Consider the following 18,317-nt stretch of genomic DNA (forward strand, 5'->3'; position numbering starts at 1 on the left):
AGGATTACTGAAGGCCATTCAGCTTGTTAGTGCAGAGGCACCTACATCAGACAACTGCATACTTAATTTTTTTTTCAGAGGGGTTGAATGATTCAAGTTCTGGAGGATTGAATGTTCCCCAAACAGACAGTTTAAATGATGGAGGGCCTTGTGTAGTACCCACAAACCATTTCAGACAGCAGTGGAAACGCTATTAGAAAGATAGAAGGAGCACCCAGGAGTAGTTAACAGTAATTAAACTGGAGCGTCAATGTTAATGTTATCTGTTTACAACCCAAAAGAGTAGCTGTGTCCTGTAGCAGAGAGATGTGGCTTCCTTTTATTACCATCAATTAATATTATAACGTCCTCCCACAGAGGACACAGATTTTATTTTAGAAAATGTTTCTTTAATATCTCTTCAAAAGGTTTTCTGTGAAAATGATTCTTCATAGCTATAACAAAGTAATATAAAGAAATCTTTAGTGTTTGTGATGAGAGTAATATATATAATAGACATATAGACAGTGCCTGTCAGGGAATTTGAAAAGACTTCCATCTTTAACTGGTTGCAATAAAACATACAGTACATGTTTGTTCCTTTCCATGTGCGATACACATGGAAAGGAACAAACGTGACTTGACAGTGTCTATTCATCTCCAGTGTAATATGGATTCATATTGGATACACATTCAGCTGCCTACATCCACCAGTCTGCCAAAAAAGGCCTATGCGCAAACAGTGAGCAGGCTTACATAAGAAATTGGATTTTGAGATCGGCAGCGTGCGTGCTGGTGTGTGTATTGGGGTGTGTGTAGGACAGGCTGGTTTCTAAACCCGAAAGGGCCTAAACGCACATGTGACTGTTATTTGAGGTTATACGTTCACACAAATAACCGTGTGAAATCATGTATAGGACCATATATATATGCGTGACAGTAATACATTTGCATTTGATGGCTGAGCACATGTGTGGTTTTGAAGGGGTTTAAATGCATGAGTGACTATTAAAGATTACGCATATATAAAAATAACTACATAAAACCTAGTGAATGTGTGTGTGTGTGTGTGGTAACCCTCACTGCATCCTGCCTCCGGCCACAGGAACAATGACTTGGGTCAGTTTCTTGTCCCAGCTGGGTCAACAATATTAGGCTGGGTCTTTTTATTCAACAAGGTATTGATCTTCTTCCATGTGTTTATTTTTGGACGTGGGTGTGTGTGTATGTGTGTGTGCAGGAAGATGGGGCCAGACCAAGAAAGGAAAGTCGCGTTCTGGAAGACTAAATTTGACATAAAAATCCAATCAATTGCAGCAGCCCGTTCGCAGGCTGACAGCCCAAGCTGCTCCTCCAAGTAACACCACACACAAAACTCACATGAGTAATCACGCCGGTTCATTCACTTTGGCAGAAAACACAAACATCTCTTAATTGTTTTCCTGTAATGCAATCATTAGAGACTTGCTAGAAGATTTATATGACAGCGAGTGTAACTACACGAAGATCCTTCCACACATCATACAAACACACACACACTCCCGCTCAGAGGGATGCTGAGGTTCACTGTTTTTTAACAAGTCTGCTCAACATTTTTGTAAACTGAGTGTACTTTGTCAAGACAACAGATATTCGTTTTGTCATTATCAGGCGCACACAGGAACAACCTGGAGATGTTTAGCTGCAGTGCTGTGCAGTGTAAAAAAAAATACACTGTGAACTATTGAAGATAATTCAAACACACCTTGGACAAAACTAAGGTAATAGGCTTGTTATAAGCCCCCCAAACATATTTGGATACACACATCCTTGGCACCCACCGAGTGTAAAGGCAGTATTTGGGACTCTGTTCCTGGATGCTGATTACATATCATTACCAATTGGCACAGTAGGAACTCTAAAGTAAGTCTTTATATCTCCACCAAACACGCCCAGACGAACAAAAAGGAATATCAACCTTTTTGTTCACAGTCAGCAGAGTAACTTCAAACTTCATGTTTTTTATATTAATTCTGAGGCAGACAGGAAGTTTTGATACTTCTAATTGGGATGCAGAAGTTGTTAAGATGTTTGGGGGGGGGGGGGGGGGGTGGATTAAGAGACGAGGCTAGACTGTAAAAGAGGAAGCAGAGAGGAAAGAGGAAAATAACGAGACCGAGAAAGACGTGCAGGCAGGCAGGCACAGAGGAGCATGATGGACAAGAAAAGACAAACAGGAGCTGAGGCAGAGAGATGAGAGGCTGTGCTTCGCGCATCAAACGGGTATTCTGCCAAGTCTTCACTGTGGGGTTATAACCTGAGCACGACCATCCCAATGATTTATTCAACTCATCTGTTACATAAATAAACCAAAACACAACAGATACGCCTCTGTGAGCCAACAAAGTCAGCTGGAGCAGTAAAGCAGGTTAAATCTACAGCAGCAGAACATGGTGGATAACAGCACGACTGAGTCATTCCTCCAGCAGCACACACATGTGAAACGCATACAGGGGTCATGTGACTGTTACACAGATGGATTCACAAATAATGATTTGATTAACACACAAATGTTTTGACCGCTTATAAGAAGGTAATAAATGAAGAAAGTGTGGTCAGTGGAGATGTTCTGTTTGCAGTGAGAGGCATTGAAGAGGCACCTTAATGGAAATGAAATACTGCAGTAATAGTGCAAAACTAATGAGAAGTGCACGCAAGAGGTGGACAAAGCATGAAGAAAAAAAGAGGGAGGATGGAACAGAGTGAAGGAGAGTGGGAGGGAGTTCAGGAGGGAGGCAACAAGGATACAGTGTAAAGAGAGGGAGGAGAGAGAGAGAGAGAGAGAGTGTGTGTGTGTGTTTATGGAGGAATGTGACAGTGTATGGTGTAAGGGAGATGGGAGATGGCACAGACTGATTGTACCAAACCAGGTGTTGAAGAGGTAGGAGAAGCAGAACCCTCTTTTTGTTTGCTCTGCAACAGAACTGCTAGGTCCAGCTGGGCTGTTTGATCCACACAGTGAAGTGGCAGGGCAGTGATTGTGAGTGGGGGCAGGACAACTATAATGGAGGTAAGTCACCTCTGGAGGGACTTGAGAAAAGTATGGCTGTTTGAGTGGTTGTGAAACGAGACTAAAGCTGGACTCAAAGCCAGAGTCAGACAGTTTGACATGAGCAGATCTCACATGTTTGAGTGTGTGTGGTTTGATATGAAGTTTTAGGTGAGGTTTGTGGCTATTGTTAGATACATGCCGAGTGAAAAGTTTTCTGCATAAACGGGTTTTGCTACTTTAATTATACAAACTGGATTTCAAAGTAAAAGCATGTCTATGTTAGAGGACATGCCAGCTTAGAATGAGCTTTCAAACTACCACTCCTATACTTTACCTTCAGCTCAGTTATTACTGGACAAAGTATTGTTTAGGGTCCAGCATGGGGATAATTTTAAATATCACACTATACACAGCAATTTGGGTAAATGAATGCTATTTGTGCACTGAGCTGATAGGCGTTTTATTTTGAACTGTGCCCACATGTCCCAACCTGCGATTCCCTAAAGTTACTGACGCTGCTGCTCTATAATTTCATTTTTTTCCTTTTTTAAACGATTAATGGTGAAACAAGTGAAGCCATCTGTGAGAAAAATGTTTGGCTTTTCACCTCCTCCAAGTTTCAGCATTGTCACACCTGTAATGTGTTGAGACCTGCAGGGATCATGAATTACTGTACATTTATACTGGTGACAAGGTGAATAGATAAGTGTAGGGCACCTGTTCAGGCATGTCCCACCTCCCACGGCACTGTAACTTATTGTAGAGAGAAAACCACAGGGTAGAGACAATATTACAAGGAAATTACATGAGGATGAATGTAGCAGACAGTTCCCTCTGTCGTTTCATGCCTAAGCTATTTGTTTTTCTTATGCCCAAGTCCTTTATATGTGCAGGTCTTTCTACTTTGAACTACTGTGGATTACACATCGACACCCTGTGACAATCAGTTAGAGCTGTCATGACCTGCTAAAGAAGACGCTTCTTAAAATAACTGTCCCAGATACCCAAATACAGCATCCCCTCATGAATGAAGGCACTGTGAGCAAAGTGCAGCATCCCAACATCTTTGTGAGTCTTGGCTCACAATAATGTTGCAAAGTAGTCACTTCGGTTTCCCTCTCTCTCTCTCTCTTTCCCTCTCTTGAATATTGAATAGCCGGTAAATATCAGCTGCGACTTTTTAAGATATTACACCTTGGAAAAGCTGCAGAGTTTCCCAACAATGAACACTTTAGCGTTACAAGGTCAGAGGGCTTTTATTTTGGAGCTCAGCACAGGTATCGCCTGCAGCGCATATTTCCAGCTGCTTTCAGGATGATATAGACCCCCTTAAAGTGAGCTCATTGTGTCTTCCTTAACTCCTACATTACACCATCCACACACACACACACACACACATCGAGACACACACAGCCACAGCAGATTAGGAGGATGGGAGGATGGTTATGCTCAAGAATGACAACCTTATCATGGAGTCTTCAGCTTGCTGGGTCAGTGGGCCCAGTGCCAGAAAAGGACTCATTCTTTTCCGCCTACCTATATATGTTATCCCACTGAGATTCAGTATCAGCGTTTGAAACATGCTGCAATTACTGTATGTGTTGATGTTAATACAATAACCATAAGAGGGCATCTCTCAACACAATTTCATGATCTGGCACTGTAAAAACTATTACAAACGAGACCCTGATCTGACATCAGCTGAAGCATGTCACCATGCTGCAAGCTCAATTATTATTCTGACATCACAGTAAACAAAGCTTTAACTCATTAATGACAGCCCATCAAGTCTACATTTCATCATAACACAGTCATATTGTGTTTAAATGACAGTGTCTAAAACAGCTGGTGGCTGATGGAAAAGCTCTGAACTCATGTGTAATGGATGGGCTGTAATATAAAATGTCTAAAAATACTTCCACTTGTTACAATACACTTTCACTTGCTGTTTTTAGAGTGGAATAAAAGCCTGACAAGTGAATATTTCATGACTCAGAGATGGCTGGTGATCAGCCATATCTAACAGAAGACTTGCAGAACTCTTTAAAACCATTTTTGGACAGATTCCAGGGCATTGCATAAGTTTGAATGATCAGAGAGAAGTGTAGAGACATATTGTGAGGTAATAATCGATCTCGTATGGGTGGATGCAGCTCAATAAAGAAATATAAAAAGACATTTCATATATTTAATTTTAGGACTCCTTAAATTTATGAGCATCAATTCCCTTTGTTGTCGCAGCACTAAAGGCTCCCATTTAGGCTCCATTAAAAATACATTTTCCTCTATCGTCCAGCTGCCAAGGTTATGCAAATGCATGCACTAGGAGAGCAGTAGTGTAGCTGGCCAGCCATACAAACCCAGTGAGCAGTGCAGACAGCCTCCTTATCTATTAAAAACCCAAGGAGGTCGATTGTTTGGTTGACCTAATGTCACATTCGGATACACATAATAGCATTTGAATGCAATCTAATTTCAACAGGGGGTCCCTCACTAAAAGCTGCCCTCTAGTCAAAGACGCAGCCACAGAAGACACCAAGCTCACATTAATGAGTCATAAATGTTTAGGCCTTTCTCTGCATCTCTTCAACAGAGGATACATTGACTGCCTGCTGGACAACAGTTATCAATGTATAATGCAATGCTAGTGCCACAGAATATAAATCTCTCTCTCTCATACACACACACACACACACACACTCATCTTTCCATGTCTGTCTCTTTCTCCATCTACTCATGCCTCCCTCTCCGTGCCTGGTATTCCATCTCCTTACTCTGGGGCGGTAATGAGTGTCTGGTATTCTGCACTTGAGCATTCAAGCCCTATTCATGCTCAATCTCCTTTACAATGCACTAAAAGGATTACCCAATTAGCTGCTATTGGTTGCCATTGTGTGTGAGTGTGTGCGTGTGTGTGCTTGGTCAGTAGATAGATGTGTTAGCAGTGAAAGTGAAAGATAGATGACTGTCTCTATCCCACACTTCATTCCCAGTTGATGTTCTGCTGGAGGCCACATTACTCATCCCCACAACTCAGCCTTGTGAGTAAGACGCAAGAATGTGGAAGCGGGTGCATGAGTATGTGTGTTTGTGTGTCTGTGTGTGATGGAGAGAGGGGCTTGACAGGCTGCAGAGAATGACAGAGAAAGAGACATTATTATTTCTCAGTAATTCAACCTATTCTCTGAAAATATACTCTCTGCTGTCATATATGAGCTGTTTCTTCTTCTCCTAACTTCTTCACTTTAATTTGTGAGTTTAATTTCCGCTGTCACGCCTGGGATAGTGTGAAATGCCCGCTTCATTACCTGTTCATTGGTTACTTTGTGAACTGCAGATCGATTGCAGTTATCTAATGTGTTACATCACACTGGGGGCAATATGTTCAGTATGAAGGTTTAGACTGACGTCTTCTCTGTATTTAGAGGTATAATCCAGGTTTTATTTTATATAAAACATTAAGGCACTACTGTCTTTTGAATAAATTTTTTACATTTCCTCTAGGGAGACTAAACCACACTATAAAGATCATTTCATTGGTTAGAAATCTCACTATTGCCTACTCTTATCTTCAATGTGAAGGAATATAATTGGCATTTATTCCTGGGTTAAATGACTTTGTAGTATCAGCTCCAGCTTTGATTGGTTGCAATTAAACAAGACATCCTGACAACCTTAGTCATAAATTAGTGGTTCAGTTGGAAAAAAAGTGTATGAAACTTAAATAGCCATATAATGCAGCTTTTAACAAATCCTGTTTCATGTTCATTGGACTAATGGAAAAAGAGGCAAATGTCTTTTTAAACAGGTTTTCAGGTGCATTAGTGTAAAACCTGAAGAATCAGTCTTGTTGTATAGCACATGTTGATGAGCCAACATGAATGTCATGACAATGATAGAGTCAGTTTGAACAGTTTCTCTTCAGTAGCACATCAGAATATCAGAAATTCCTGTCAGAGCTTGAATGCACCACAGTGGGATCAAAACAGGAGACTGCTTTTCTGTCCATTATCCCAAAAAAACAACACAACTTTGACATACAAAAATCAATATTTTCTACATAAATACATTTAGGCCTTTTAAAAAATCTATAAACTCAGCACTTGCATGAGTCGAATCAAAGTGAAATGTAGAAGGCAAAATCTAAACTACATATCTCATTAATTAAGGCATGTTTTGATAAATGGATGAGATTAATGTTGATGTTTGCAAATTTTACACATCATGTTCACTTTGCTCATAGCGAGTCATATTTCACAGCCTGTTTGAACTGTTGTGCAAGTTATATCTAGCGGCAGACACTACAGTCTTTGTAAAGTTTAGAAAATCTTCCCATGTAATCCAGATTATGTTAGATGATGATAGAAATTCTGAATTACAAACCTCATGTTTCATCTACCTCCAGCAGACCAACAGTAGTTTAACAATAATAGTTTAATAATAATAACAGATTTTAAAGATACATTTTAACTTTAGTGCCATGGCAGCATTTCAGGAGGTTATAGGCTCTCAACTAAGAGATACTCTGTATAAAATTATAATAGGAGCTTAAGTCTGCACACATGGACAAAGAACAATAAGCTGCCCAAGACTGACCTAAAAAAACAAGACACTGAACTAGATAGATTACACATGCATCTGTTAGAAATTACCATATAGACAGTGAGAATTAAAGTGTTGCCATCTGGCACAGTGGCAGTGAAGAGGTACAGTGAGAACAGAGCGGAGTTTCATGGTCATTTTGAGACAGGTATAAATCCTGGACCTTTATAACACACTGCTGCCTTCCACTGGCTGTGCTAATGGATTGGCTATGCTCCCGTGAGTGTGTGTCTTTACATTTGTGTGTTTTGGGAAGGGGAGGTATTGTCAGGACAGGGCTTTGTGTCAGGCGGGTCAGCTGGGGCACCCCCACCGACCCGCACACACACACATATACACACACACACACACCCTGTCTGTGTAGGCACACACTCTTTTGTGTAGACATTGAAAAACGTGCAGCCAATCAGATATAAGATTAGCTATATGCATGCACCCACACACACACACACACAGCCCACGTCCCACCGCACCAAAGGTCTTAAATCACACTTTCCACTCAAAAGCTGCCAGGTCAGACTATACTGCTCATTGAAATTTGCAATGATGGAGCAATGAAGAAATTGTCAAATCACTTTTATATCTGCATCAAATAGAAGTGAAATTGAGCAGTTCAGTTCTGAGCAACATAACATAAAAGTGAAATGTCAGGAGGCTTCAGGCTCTGAATGGGACTAATCGTGGAAGAATGGCAGCTGAAAGGATGAATGAGCAGCACTGCTGAAAAAGACAATGGCAAATCTGCAGAGATACGATGTGTTATTACAGAAGTGGGTCAAAAAAAATTGTGGAAAAAAAAACTTTATGGTAAAAGGGTTTAGATGGTATGATGTAATAAGATGTAATTTTTGTGTGCAATTCTGTCTGAACAACTTAACAGATCTTAGTATGAGGTTCTAGTGCTTCCAACAGTTTTTATGACTTCAATTTAAACAAACTGATTTTTTTATTGATTTTTGTTAGATGTTATCAGTAAATCTGGAGTTCTGTCTCTGGATACATTGTAAAACACTCACATTAAGAGAAAGTGTATGTTTTCTTGTGACAAAAATGGGGAGTGAGATTTACACTTGTTTGTCAGCAGCAGAGTGAGGCCATATCTTTCCTGTTGTTGTTTGTCCATTCGGAACACAGTGGCTTGTATATTTTCCTGTTGTGCTGTGTGATTGTATTTCATCCAAAGGTGTTTTGTCAACAGTGTGTGCTCAGTGGGATGCTGAACACTCTGCTGCCTTAGAGAGACTCCGGCAATGACAAGTGCGTGCAGTTTGTGTGGACATGTAAAGGTGTGTGTATAGGAGAGCGCCTCTGAACAAACAGCAAACAGACAGAATGGTGGTAAATCGCTCCAAAACTGAGCCTCTCCAGCTCTCTCATTGTGAGGACCAGTCATTTATTTAATGCTCAAATATGGTCCTGGGCTGTTTGGGGGAGAATACATTAACTGGCACACGAGCGTCCACACAAAGAGGGCACACTTCAACAGACAAAGAGCAAAAAGATAGAGGCCGAGCGGCTTTTTTTTTCTCCTTCAGATGAAGTGTTGTTTGTTCAGTGTGGGTGCAGGGCACCAAATGGGACGGATAGATGGAGGGAGGGACTGATGGAAAAAGGGTGAGAGGGAATGATGAATGGTTATTACACAGTTAGTCGATGCACAAATGGGGAGGGGGTGTCTGTGGGTGACTGTGCTGAGGGTGGGGGAGTGGGGGGGGGGTGTAAAAGATCTTTTGTGAAGGCCGGGAGTTAATCACTTGAGCGGCACACGCCAGTTCTATGGGAGCACATGTTGTACACCGGTTCCCCAGAGAGGAGTGGGAGGTCCCAAAAACACACACACACACACACGAATTTACATGTCAGTTATGATGCAAAGCTGGGTACGGGCCGACTAGAAAAGCAGAAAGGCCCATCCCCTTTCACAGAACAGTTAGCAGACCCTCCTGGCTGTGGTGATAGTGTTTGCATTAGCTGCTTGTTCATTCATGCACACACAGACATACACACGTCTTGTCTGCCTGTTGAGAACTGGATAGATGACTCTGCAGAGGCCTTGCTCAGAGATGGATGCTTAGTTTGACCTGGCAGTAAGTAAAATCTATTGTTTTATTGCATCAGTACCATGTCAGTGTTTGAATGCTTATATCTAAGAGTGAAAGTGAAGGCTCTGGTTTTAGATTTAGCAGCAGAAACCCAGGAAAAATAAAGCAGAGGCAGACAGAGACACGACCCTCTTTAACTGTTTACTATACAATGACACATGGGGGACTGCTTTTCCAGTAGTACACAGTTAACAAGATGTAGCATTACTTTGAATTTTATCCTGACCAAAACTGAAGGAAGAAGTTCTGCTTCTTACATCATTAGGAGGATTTAGGTGGTTTAGGATTGTCTGTGCTTTCCTGTATTCACCAACTCGCTATAACTTTTCTCCTGTATTCCTGCTACTCTATCTCGCTTCTGTCTCAGATGCTGCTATTATTCTCTTCATCTTGTAGCATCCATTTTGCAGATGCCTCACTCACTTATTGTTATGGTGTCTGTGGGCAATGAAAAGTGACAGCTTTGATCTGCACTCTCTCATTCACTCATAGCCTCATCACCCCGCCTCAGAACAGGACAGTGGCAGCTGTGTGTTTCAGATTCCATGCTATTGACAATAATTATGCATTACCCATGAGCCAAACACAGTGTACACTAAGTGTGACCAGGGGTTTAGTCCAATGCTTTAGCTGTTAGCTGCTATTATAAAAGGCTGGGGACCAGGTGGTTTGAGGAGCCTACGGTGATCAGTCAGTGTGAAGCCCTTTGCCACTAAAAGTCACTGCTGAGGGGACTTTTCCCCTGTGGGTTAGAGATCATGATAGAAACATCTGGAGTCTGGTTGTCTTTTAGAGGAGGCGGGTGCAGTTAGACTGCAACACTAGTAACTGTGAATAAATGTCAATGTAGACTAGAGTTAGATCCTCACGTCCATCTTATCTTTGGTTCTTATTAGGATAATATTTATATGGCAACACCAGCCAAGTGTTGGTGTAAGTGGCCTGTTTGCCAGTTTGTTAAGAGGAAGGGCACCAAAAGGGTTATTTGTCAAATTCAACGGTCCAGCCATAAATCTACACACACAAAGCCTGGCAGAGAGCCAAGATGGACTTTTTCAGTTTGTTTTGCAAATATGAACACACCTGCTTCAACAATGACTGAACAGGAAATAATGAAACTACTGATAAGCATCAAAGTAAACTAGGACACAGCTTTGTTGGTTCATTTAAAAAAAAAACATAATCTACATATTCTCATTGTTTAATGTGTAAATTTGTCCCTTTCTTGTGTTGCAGATGAAACCGCTACAACTTCTCTGTGGTCATGAGACGTGTCCTTCACTCACTTGTATGTAACTTGACTACCTGGACTTCAGCCCCACAGTGTTCTCACCTATGCTTGCAAGACCATGGGTAGTGTCAGCAGCCTCATTAATGGAAACAGCCTGAACAGCAAGCACTGCAAGGCGTCTGAGTACAGACTAAAGGAAGAAAAAGGCCACCACAGAAAGAGCGGAGGTTGCAGCCTTGATGGGTTACTGAAGTGCAGCTTCACTCAGGGCCCCTCATCCTCCACTCATCCCTCTAAAGGTCTCTCACACTCCCGGTCGGGAAGAAGTGAAGATTTTTTTTACATCAAGGTGAGTATATCCATGTTCAGATCATACAGTATTCACTAAATGAAGACATTTCAAAGCAAATGGCCTAATGCACTGCTTTTTGAGTAAAATACTGATCTTCTTTGAAACAAGGTGAGCCACAAACAGAGGTCAATGTACCACAGAGAAAGATCAGTGGAGGACCGGGTGAGCAGAGATGGGGAATCTGATGGGCGACTACAACCCAAACTGCTCCTCATGACTGGAAAAATGACTGAAAGGGTAAGATCTGTATTTCCACATAAACTCACACAAAAGCTGTCAAAAACGTCTGGAGCCAAATGCAGTGAAGGTAGCCTCTAAGTCTGAATGAAGCCAACGCTTCTCTCCATATTGAATCCGTGGTTACAAAAAGAAGTCACTGATTTATTACATCAATACACATGTTTTTAATGATATCCATCACTAGCCATCTTCAAAACAATATTATGTTCATCCGTAAATGATTGTCCCATTCGGAGTTAAATACAGTGTGTATAGTATTAGGGTACTAAATTGGTTTGCCTCTGGGTTCTCTGCCAGATCCATTATCTCGTCCAAATACAGTCACTTCTGACCAAAAAACAAACAAGATGGGGAGACAAAAAGCTGTACTCTGTTGAACCAAGAGATGAAAATAGAGCTTTGACTCTGCCTTAGGAAACCCAGTGGCAAAAAAACAATACAACAATTGCAAGTTTTTTGCACTGTCTATATTTTGGTTACATACAGAGCAGTTTCCTTATGTTACCTTCATATTGAACACACACACACGAGCGGATATTCTTCTAATAATATAATATAATATAATATAATAATAATTCTTGTGCTGTTAGATACGAACTGTGATTATAACTTTCGGTCCATTTTCATGCTGCCACGAAAAGTTTCTTCACTGTGCTTTGAACTGGAACAGTTGCTATGGTTATCCTTACAACCATTAAGAAGTCACACTGCGTAACTGCAAAAGACTTTGAAAACCTCAGAGTGAAGTGGAGGATAAAACATGCACAGCAGGTAGTTAAATAGGTAGCAGCCATTGCTCATAACCTGTGTTGAACCTTTTCAGTTTATTAATCGCCCCCTCCCAGATTAATGACCTAAGAATGCCTTGATCTTCTCCGAGAAGTCATTTCTGTGCCAAGAATACATAGGCAAACTGCATCTTCTTCAATAGACCTTTATTCCTCAGGGACAACCGGGGGTGGGGGGGGGTGGGGTGGGTATGGGGTTGAAGCTTTAAAAGAGACAGAGCACAGAGGAGAAAAGAGAAAAGCGAGAGATGGAGGGCCAGAGAGAGTTTGAGGGATAGAAAGAAAAAAAACAAGGAAAGGCATTCCAGCCATGAAGTCAGTGAGAAGGAATGCTGAGTTCACAAGCTTTACCTCTTACACTTCAGCAATAGCTCATATTATTAATATCACAGAGAAGGGCTATTCATCTTCCCTCAGACAGCACATGGAGAAGAGATGTGGGATGCAGAGAGGAGGAGGAGAGGACAGGAAGAAGGCGAGGTCTGGTACTGCTTGTGACATTCTTGGATGGCACAGATGGGGCATGTGGAGTATAAGTTCATCTTTGAAATGAGTTTTCTCTTTTATGACAGTCTACTGAATTTTACTTGCAACTACTGCTGTGTGGCTTTTAATATAGCTCGCTTGTAGGGAAGCAATTCTGCACGCCTCAGTGATTCTATTTCTAATATGAAGAGACGCAACTGGAAAAAAAAAGTATCCCTTTCCTTTGTACCAACTTCTACTATGTGACAATATTTATCTCTGTGAAAGCCAGTCATGATTTTAAAGGTGATTCATCCTCAGCTCGTTCTACTCTCTCTACTAAAGGGCTTGCTTTTTGCAGTGCTGTCAGCTAAGAAGAGCCACTGAATATATAAACAGAAAAAGGGAAGAGCACCCCTGACTGTGTGTCATTTCACCCTAGACCTCTGCTGAGAAGTCATTGGTCCGTTCCACTGCCTTCAAACCTGTGAATCCCATGAGGACATCCTCCACAGAGACAGGCCACAACAACCTGGACCACATCCTTTGTCCTCTAAAGAACACAAGCAGCCCCAATATCAGACACAAGCAGGACACTTTAGGTTTGTGTTGATATTATTTTATCTGATTATTCAGGACGAATGAGAAGTTACATAAAAGTCCAACATCATGTCTCTTTCCTTTCAGGGACTCTCTCTGACTCTGGACGTAACTCTATGTCTAGCTTGCCCACCCACAGCACCAGCGGCAGCCTAAATGCTTCCACAGCCCCTGCCTGTCATAGTGATGGCAGCTCAGCTCTTGCAAACAGCCTCAGCAAAGGAGGGCAACCCAATTTCCCTCCATGGGTCAACAAGAATAACTCTAACCTTGACTGTGGTTATACGGCTGGTTTAAACAGCAACGAGTTGGCGGCTAAGGCTAATGAGGACGCCGGCTCACCATTCTCTGCAGATGAGTCAAGCCCTTTCTCTGAAACCACAGGTGGGATTCGGTCCCCCATTACTACAGATGAGTCACTGATTGAACATTTGGAACAAAGACTGCTGGAGAGAGAGACTGAACTGCAGGAGCTGCAGGTACCAACAAAAAGCCAGCATGTGCTCTCAATCAAAAGGAGTTCTTCTTGTAAGTAGTTAAACAGTACAACTTATTATTAACATTCACTTTGAAAACAGGTGAGCTTTGAGGTGAAGGAAGCAGACACGTGCCAGCTCTTTGAGGAGAGACAAAGGTACTGTGCTGAAGAGATGGAGGGGCTGAGGCAGCGATGCTCCACAAAGCTACATCAAGTGTCCCAAATGGCTGCAAAAACCCACCAAGCACTGCAGCTGCAGGTCAGCCAGCTCCAGGTTTGTCCCCAGCTCATCCTCTCCTCTGTCTCATACACATACACAGTATTTACATACATTTTAGGGGAGTACCAGATGCACCAGTATGATTAAGTAACATCAAAAGCAAATTTGTGTGCAGGCAGAGAAAAAGAGACTTCAGGAAGAAGTCACCAAGCTGACTCGAGAGAAGGATCTTGTTGAGCTCAGACTGAAGTCTTACGAGACAGAGAACACGCAGCTTGCTCCAACACTGGAGGAAACTCAGTGGGAGGTGAGTCATGAGTCACACTGATGATATAAGTTGGATCTGAAACCTTGTAGCATACTAAACAATGCGGTACAAGCTTGTACTGACTGTTAAAGTGTGATAACATTAATTCCTCCATCACTGAAGGAAAAAAACCCACCATTTGCTTCATGTTGTATTAAGACAGGAATCCATCACTGGAGGTAATTTGCATATATTTAAGTAGTTCAAACTGTGGTATAAATTAGCAGCACTGTTTATGTAGCCTTTGCGCTGCTTGTAAAGTTATCTTCAAAGAATTTGTGAGGACTAATTGTTTTCATTTTATACAATTAATCAAATGACATAATGAAAGGGTTTGCATAGAGAATTACTGCCACCTCAGTTGTTTTCTCAACTAAAATGAGCCTTTAGGCACTTTTCACCTCCTTGTTTTGGTAAGTATACTGTTTTGGTTTTGCAAGCAATGTATACTACCTGCTCAACACAAAACAGCTGACGAAACAGATGCATAAACACAGATGAACATAAAACAACTTAGGAGCTAAGATGGTGTTGACATAAAAAATAAATGTAAATACTGTAGATGGAATTTTGTCCTCACCAGAAAAACAAACCAAACTTAAGCATCCATTGTTCTATGTTCCATCTTGGTGTGCACATCATGGATAATGCCCAACATTTAAAACTGTATGCATTTTGGTTGAAAGAAATGCATCAAGCATATCTGGTTTATTTTGTGCTTCCCAGTTTTCAAGCTCTTAATTGTCTCTCTTCAAACGTAGGTGTGCCAAAAGACGGGAGAGATCTCATTGTTGAAGCAGCAACTAAGAGAGTGCCAAGCCGATGTCAGCCACAAGCTGAATGAGATAGTCAGCCTCAGGGCATCGATGAAGGAAAACACGGCAAAAATGGAGATGCTCCAGAAACAGAATAAAGACCATGAGGACAAACTCCACTCTCGCACCATCGAGGTTGAGGTTAGTCTATTGATTGTTACACAGTGGAGCTGAAATACGAATAAGGAGGGTATAAAAAATATACTTCTAGTAGGATGCTATTATAAGACACATTTGACTGAAAGAGAGCAGTATTTTTCAATTTCTATGTTTTACAGACTTAATTACAGCCTTAAAAATGAGGTTATTTGACACCTTACATAATTAGGGCCTGCTGTATCACTCAATATAATTTTCTTAATTGTTGCCTGTCTGAATATTTTTCATTTTTAATTCAGGTGTGCCAAAATGAACTTCAGCGCAAAAAGAACGAGGCTGATTTTCTGAGAGACAAAGTGGGCAAACTGGAAAAAGACATTCAGGAAATGAAGCAGGATCTGGCCACTGCCAAAGAGCAGAGGCTGCAGCACACTTTGCAGCTTGGGGTTGACTCTCAGACTCAGGCCTTGAAAAGACTAATCCAAGGTTCCGACTCCTCAGATCAAGGTCAGGGGGAGGAGAGCAGGGATCACATCTCCACAGAATCCCTCCAAACAGAAGTGGAGAGACTGAAGCAGCAGCTCAGGGAGGAGAAGGAGGCTCAGGAGAAGCTGGCTAGCAACTTCGAGCAGGAGCGGCAGACGTGGAACAAGGAGAAAGACAGGGTCATCAAGTATCAAAAGCAGCTCCAGATCAACTACCTGCAGATGCACAAGAAGAACCAGGACCTGGAGAGGATCCTGAAGGAGCTGACAGCTGAACTGGAAAGCCGAACAGAGCTAGGCATAGACCTCGGCTACAGCTCAGGGTTACAAACTTACGATGATGTCATTGCCACAGAGATTTGAAAGGAGCACTCACTCGTATGCTTACCATAGTTTGACTGTTCTTTCACCACAGATAATCATCTGTATCTGCACCACAATGATTGAAGCATATTCACTGCTAATTAGTGTTTTTACAAGGGTTTTTTAGTAGAATGTGTATAATAGAGAGTATTTTATGTTCATGCCACAAAAACAACCCTTTAAAAATAGCTTTTGGTAATGACTGTAACTAATACTAAATTATTTAATGTTCAAATGAGATTTGTTTTTATTTTTCTAAGCTGTCTAACAATATCACTTAGGGTTTGAATCATGCACAGTATTTCAAACACCATTTATTAGTTAATTTGCATGCCAGACAACATCAGATTTGTATCATGATTAATGTTTGATGGTAACACACGACAGGCACAATGGTTGCTTTAACAGCTGCCTCTTCCAGCATGACAAAATGACAGAGATATATCATCTATTGTGAGCATAGGATCTAAAATTAATATATTATTCCTCTCCTGTCACCAATTGCTCCCACACCATCTTCAACCCTGTTATTAATCCTACACACACCTTGTGTTTTGAGTGTTTTTGCCATCACTGCACAAAGGTAGAGAATGGTCCATGTTGAACTTGTTAGTGTTAGATCAACTACGCAAGCAGGAAACAGTGCGGGTAATATATATTGTATTAAATTATTAGTGTATTTTTGTCACCCATCAGATCTTGTAAAATTAGGACTTTTGTTATCACGAAACTTTTCTGTGAGTAGTAAATTCATCTCATAAGGAATAGCCAAGAAAAGATGCTACTCAGGTTCTAATATCACACAACAATCATCACAAATGTGCGTTTTTAATACACTCTCAATGTCATGTTAATTCCTGATATGGCAATAGGACAGACGAGTAAAGAGTAGCGAACACCTCTGAAAGAAACTAGTGTCTTTGTGATCTGTCAGTGTTATTAGAAGCAAGGAGATTATAATAGGGCAGATACAATAATATAAACATTTCAAGGAGATAAACAAAAGAGGAATAATGCTGATCATTCAGTCTACCTCTCCCCCTACACTGCTCATCCAACTTTATGAGAGTTAGCTGGCTTTGCTCCACTTGGAGGAGAACAATCCTTCCTACAGCAGCAGTAGCAGCCCTGGCCATTTGGCTCTGCTGTTTTGGAGTTATTCCACTTCCCACAAGGGCAAAGTAGTTTGTGAAGCAAAAGTTTAACTACTCTACCCACTCAATATTTAGGAGCTCACACAGACAGACCATCATGCAGAAGTATCTGCACATTTTTGCGCTGGTCAAGTATGCCTGTAACGAGGCGGCTCGAGATTGCTCAGCTACCCACCATTACGCTACATTACCACAGCAGGTCAGGAGAGATTTGGAGGCATCAGACAGACTGAGTGGAATCTAAGGTGAGGCACTGTATCCAGTGACACTCAAATTCAAGTGACTGATAAGTGCTTTGCATCCCTCACGATGGGCCTTGGCACAGAAAATTGGTCAAATAAAGGACAGTTGATATTGCAATGATGTAGTGGTAGAAAGAAAAATACTTGAAATTGAAAAACTTTCACACTTGTGTGAAAAGACTAAATAAAAACAAGTTAGGATACAGATGTTTGAAAAACTACAGATGTTTGTCATTTGTGCGTCGCTGCAAAACACTTTAGCTCGTTTACACCGCTGGATTCAACAATTCAGTTTATACAGAGTAAAAGTTGATTTTCCTTCAATACACTGAAGCTTTTTCAACCAAATACAGTTTTACTTGTATTCAGACAATAACAAATACATCACTGAATTAATAGGCTTTTCTTTGAACTATCCTTTCATGCTCTCTTTGAAAGATATGTGTGCATACTTTTCATGAATTATACCACATCTCAATATAGATAGAGTGAGCTCCTGTCATTTGATTTGGAAGCTATGTTTCTATTTATAACACAACCTGACAAGCAAATGCTTTACCATGCGAATCCTGTTGATACATATTCATGCCTGTCTTCAACTACGCTCTTTGTCAATCCCTCGTTATCATTCTCCACTCCTCTTGGACTTAAATAATGAGAGGATTGTTTTCTTCTTCCATTTAATCATCTTAATTTTGTCCTTTTGATATTGCTTCCTTCCTTGCACAACAGCTCCTTGCATCTCGGCTTCTGTCATGACTGAG

At 41.2% G+C, this 18,317-nt stretch overlaps 1 protein-coding gene across 3 annotated transcripts; it reads left to right on the top strand.

Annotated features, from left to right (window-relative positions):
* The first annotated feature begins 2,816 nt into the window (after nt 1-2,816).
* On the top strand, nt 2,817-16,307 carry lzts1 (leucine zipper, putative tumor suppressor 1). Of its 3 annotated transcripts, none has more exons than XM_028414555.1 (9): nt 2,817-3,028; nt 10,951-11,294; nt 11,406-11,534; nt 13,233-13,392; nt 13,478-13,869; nt 13,969-14,142; nt 14,264-14,395; nt 15,157-15,351; nt 15,609-16,157. In XM_028414555.1, exons 2-9 carry the CDS (start codon nt 11,064-11,066, stop codon nt 16,155-16,157), a joined length of 1,962 nt encoding a protein of 653 aa, XP_028270356.1. In that variant the 5' UTR covers nt 2,817-3,028; nt 10,951-11,063. The 3 variants fall into 3 exon arrangements, with proteins under 3 accessions (XP_028270356.1, XP_028270357.1, XP_028270358.1); XM_028414556.1 differs by lacking the exon at nt 2,817-3,028 and adding an exon at nt 9,571-9,699; XM_028414557.1 differs by lacking the exon at nt 2,817-3,028 and having other exon boundaries at nt 11,064-11,294; nt 15,609-16,307.
* Nucleotides 16,308-18,317: the final 2,010 nt, after the last annotated feature.

Source organism: Parambassis ranga, chromosome 9 (assembly GCF_900634625.1).
Source record: "Parambassis ranga chromosome 9, fParRan2.1, whole genome shotgun sequence".
Classification (NCBI taxonomy): domain Eukaryota; kingdom Metazoa; phylum Chordata; class Actinopteri; family Ambassidae; genus Parambassis; species Parambassis ranga.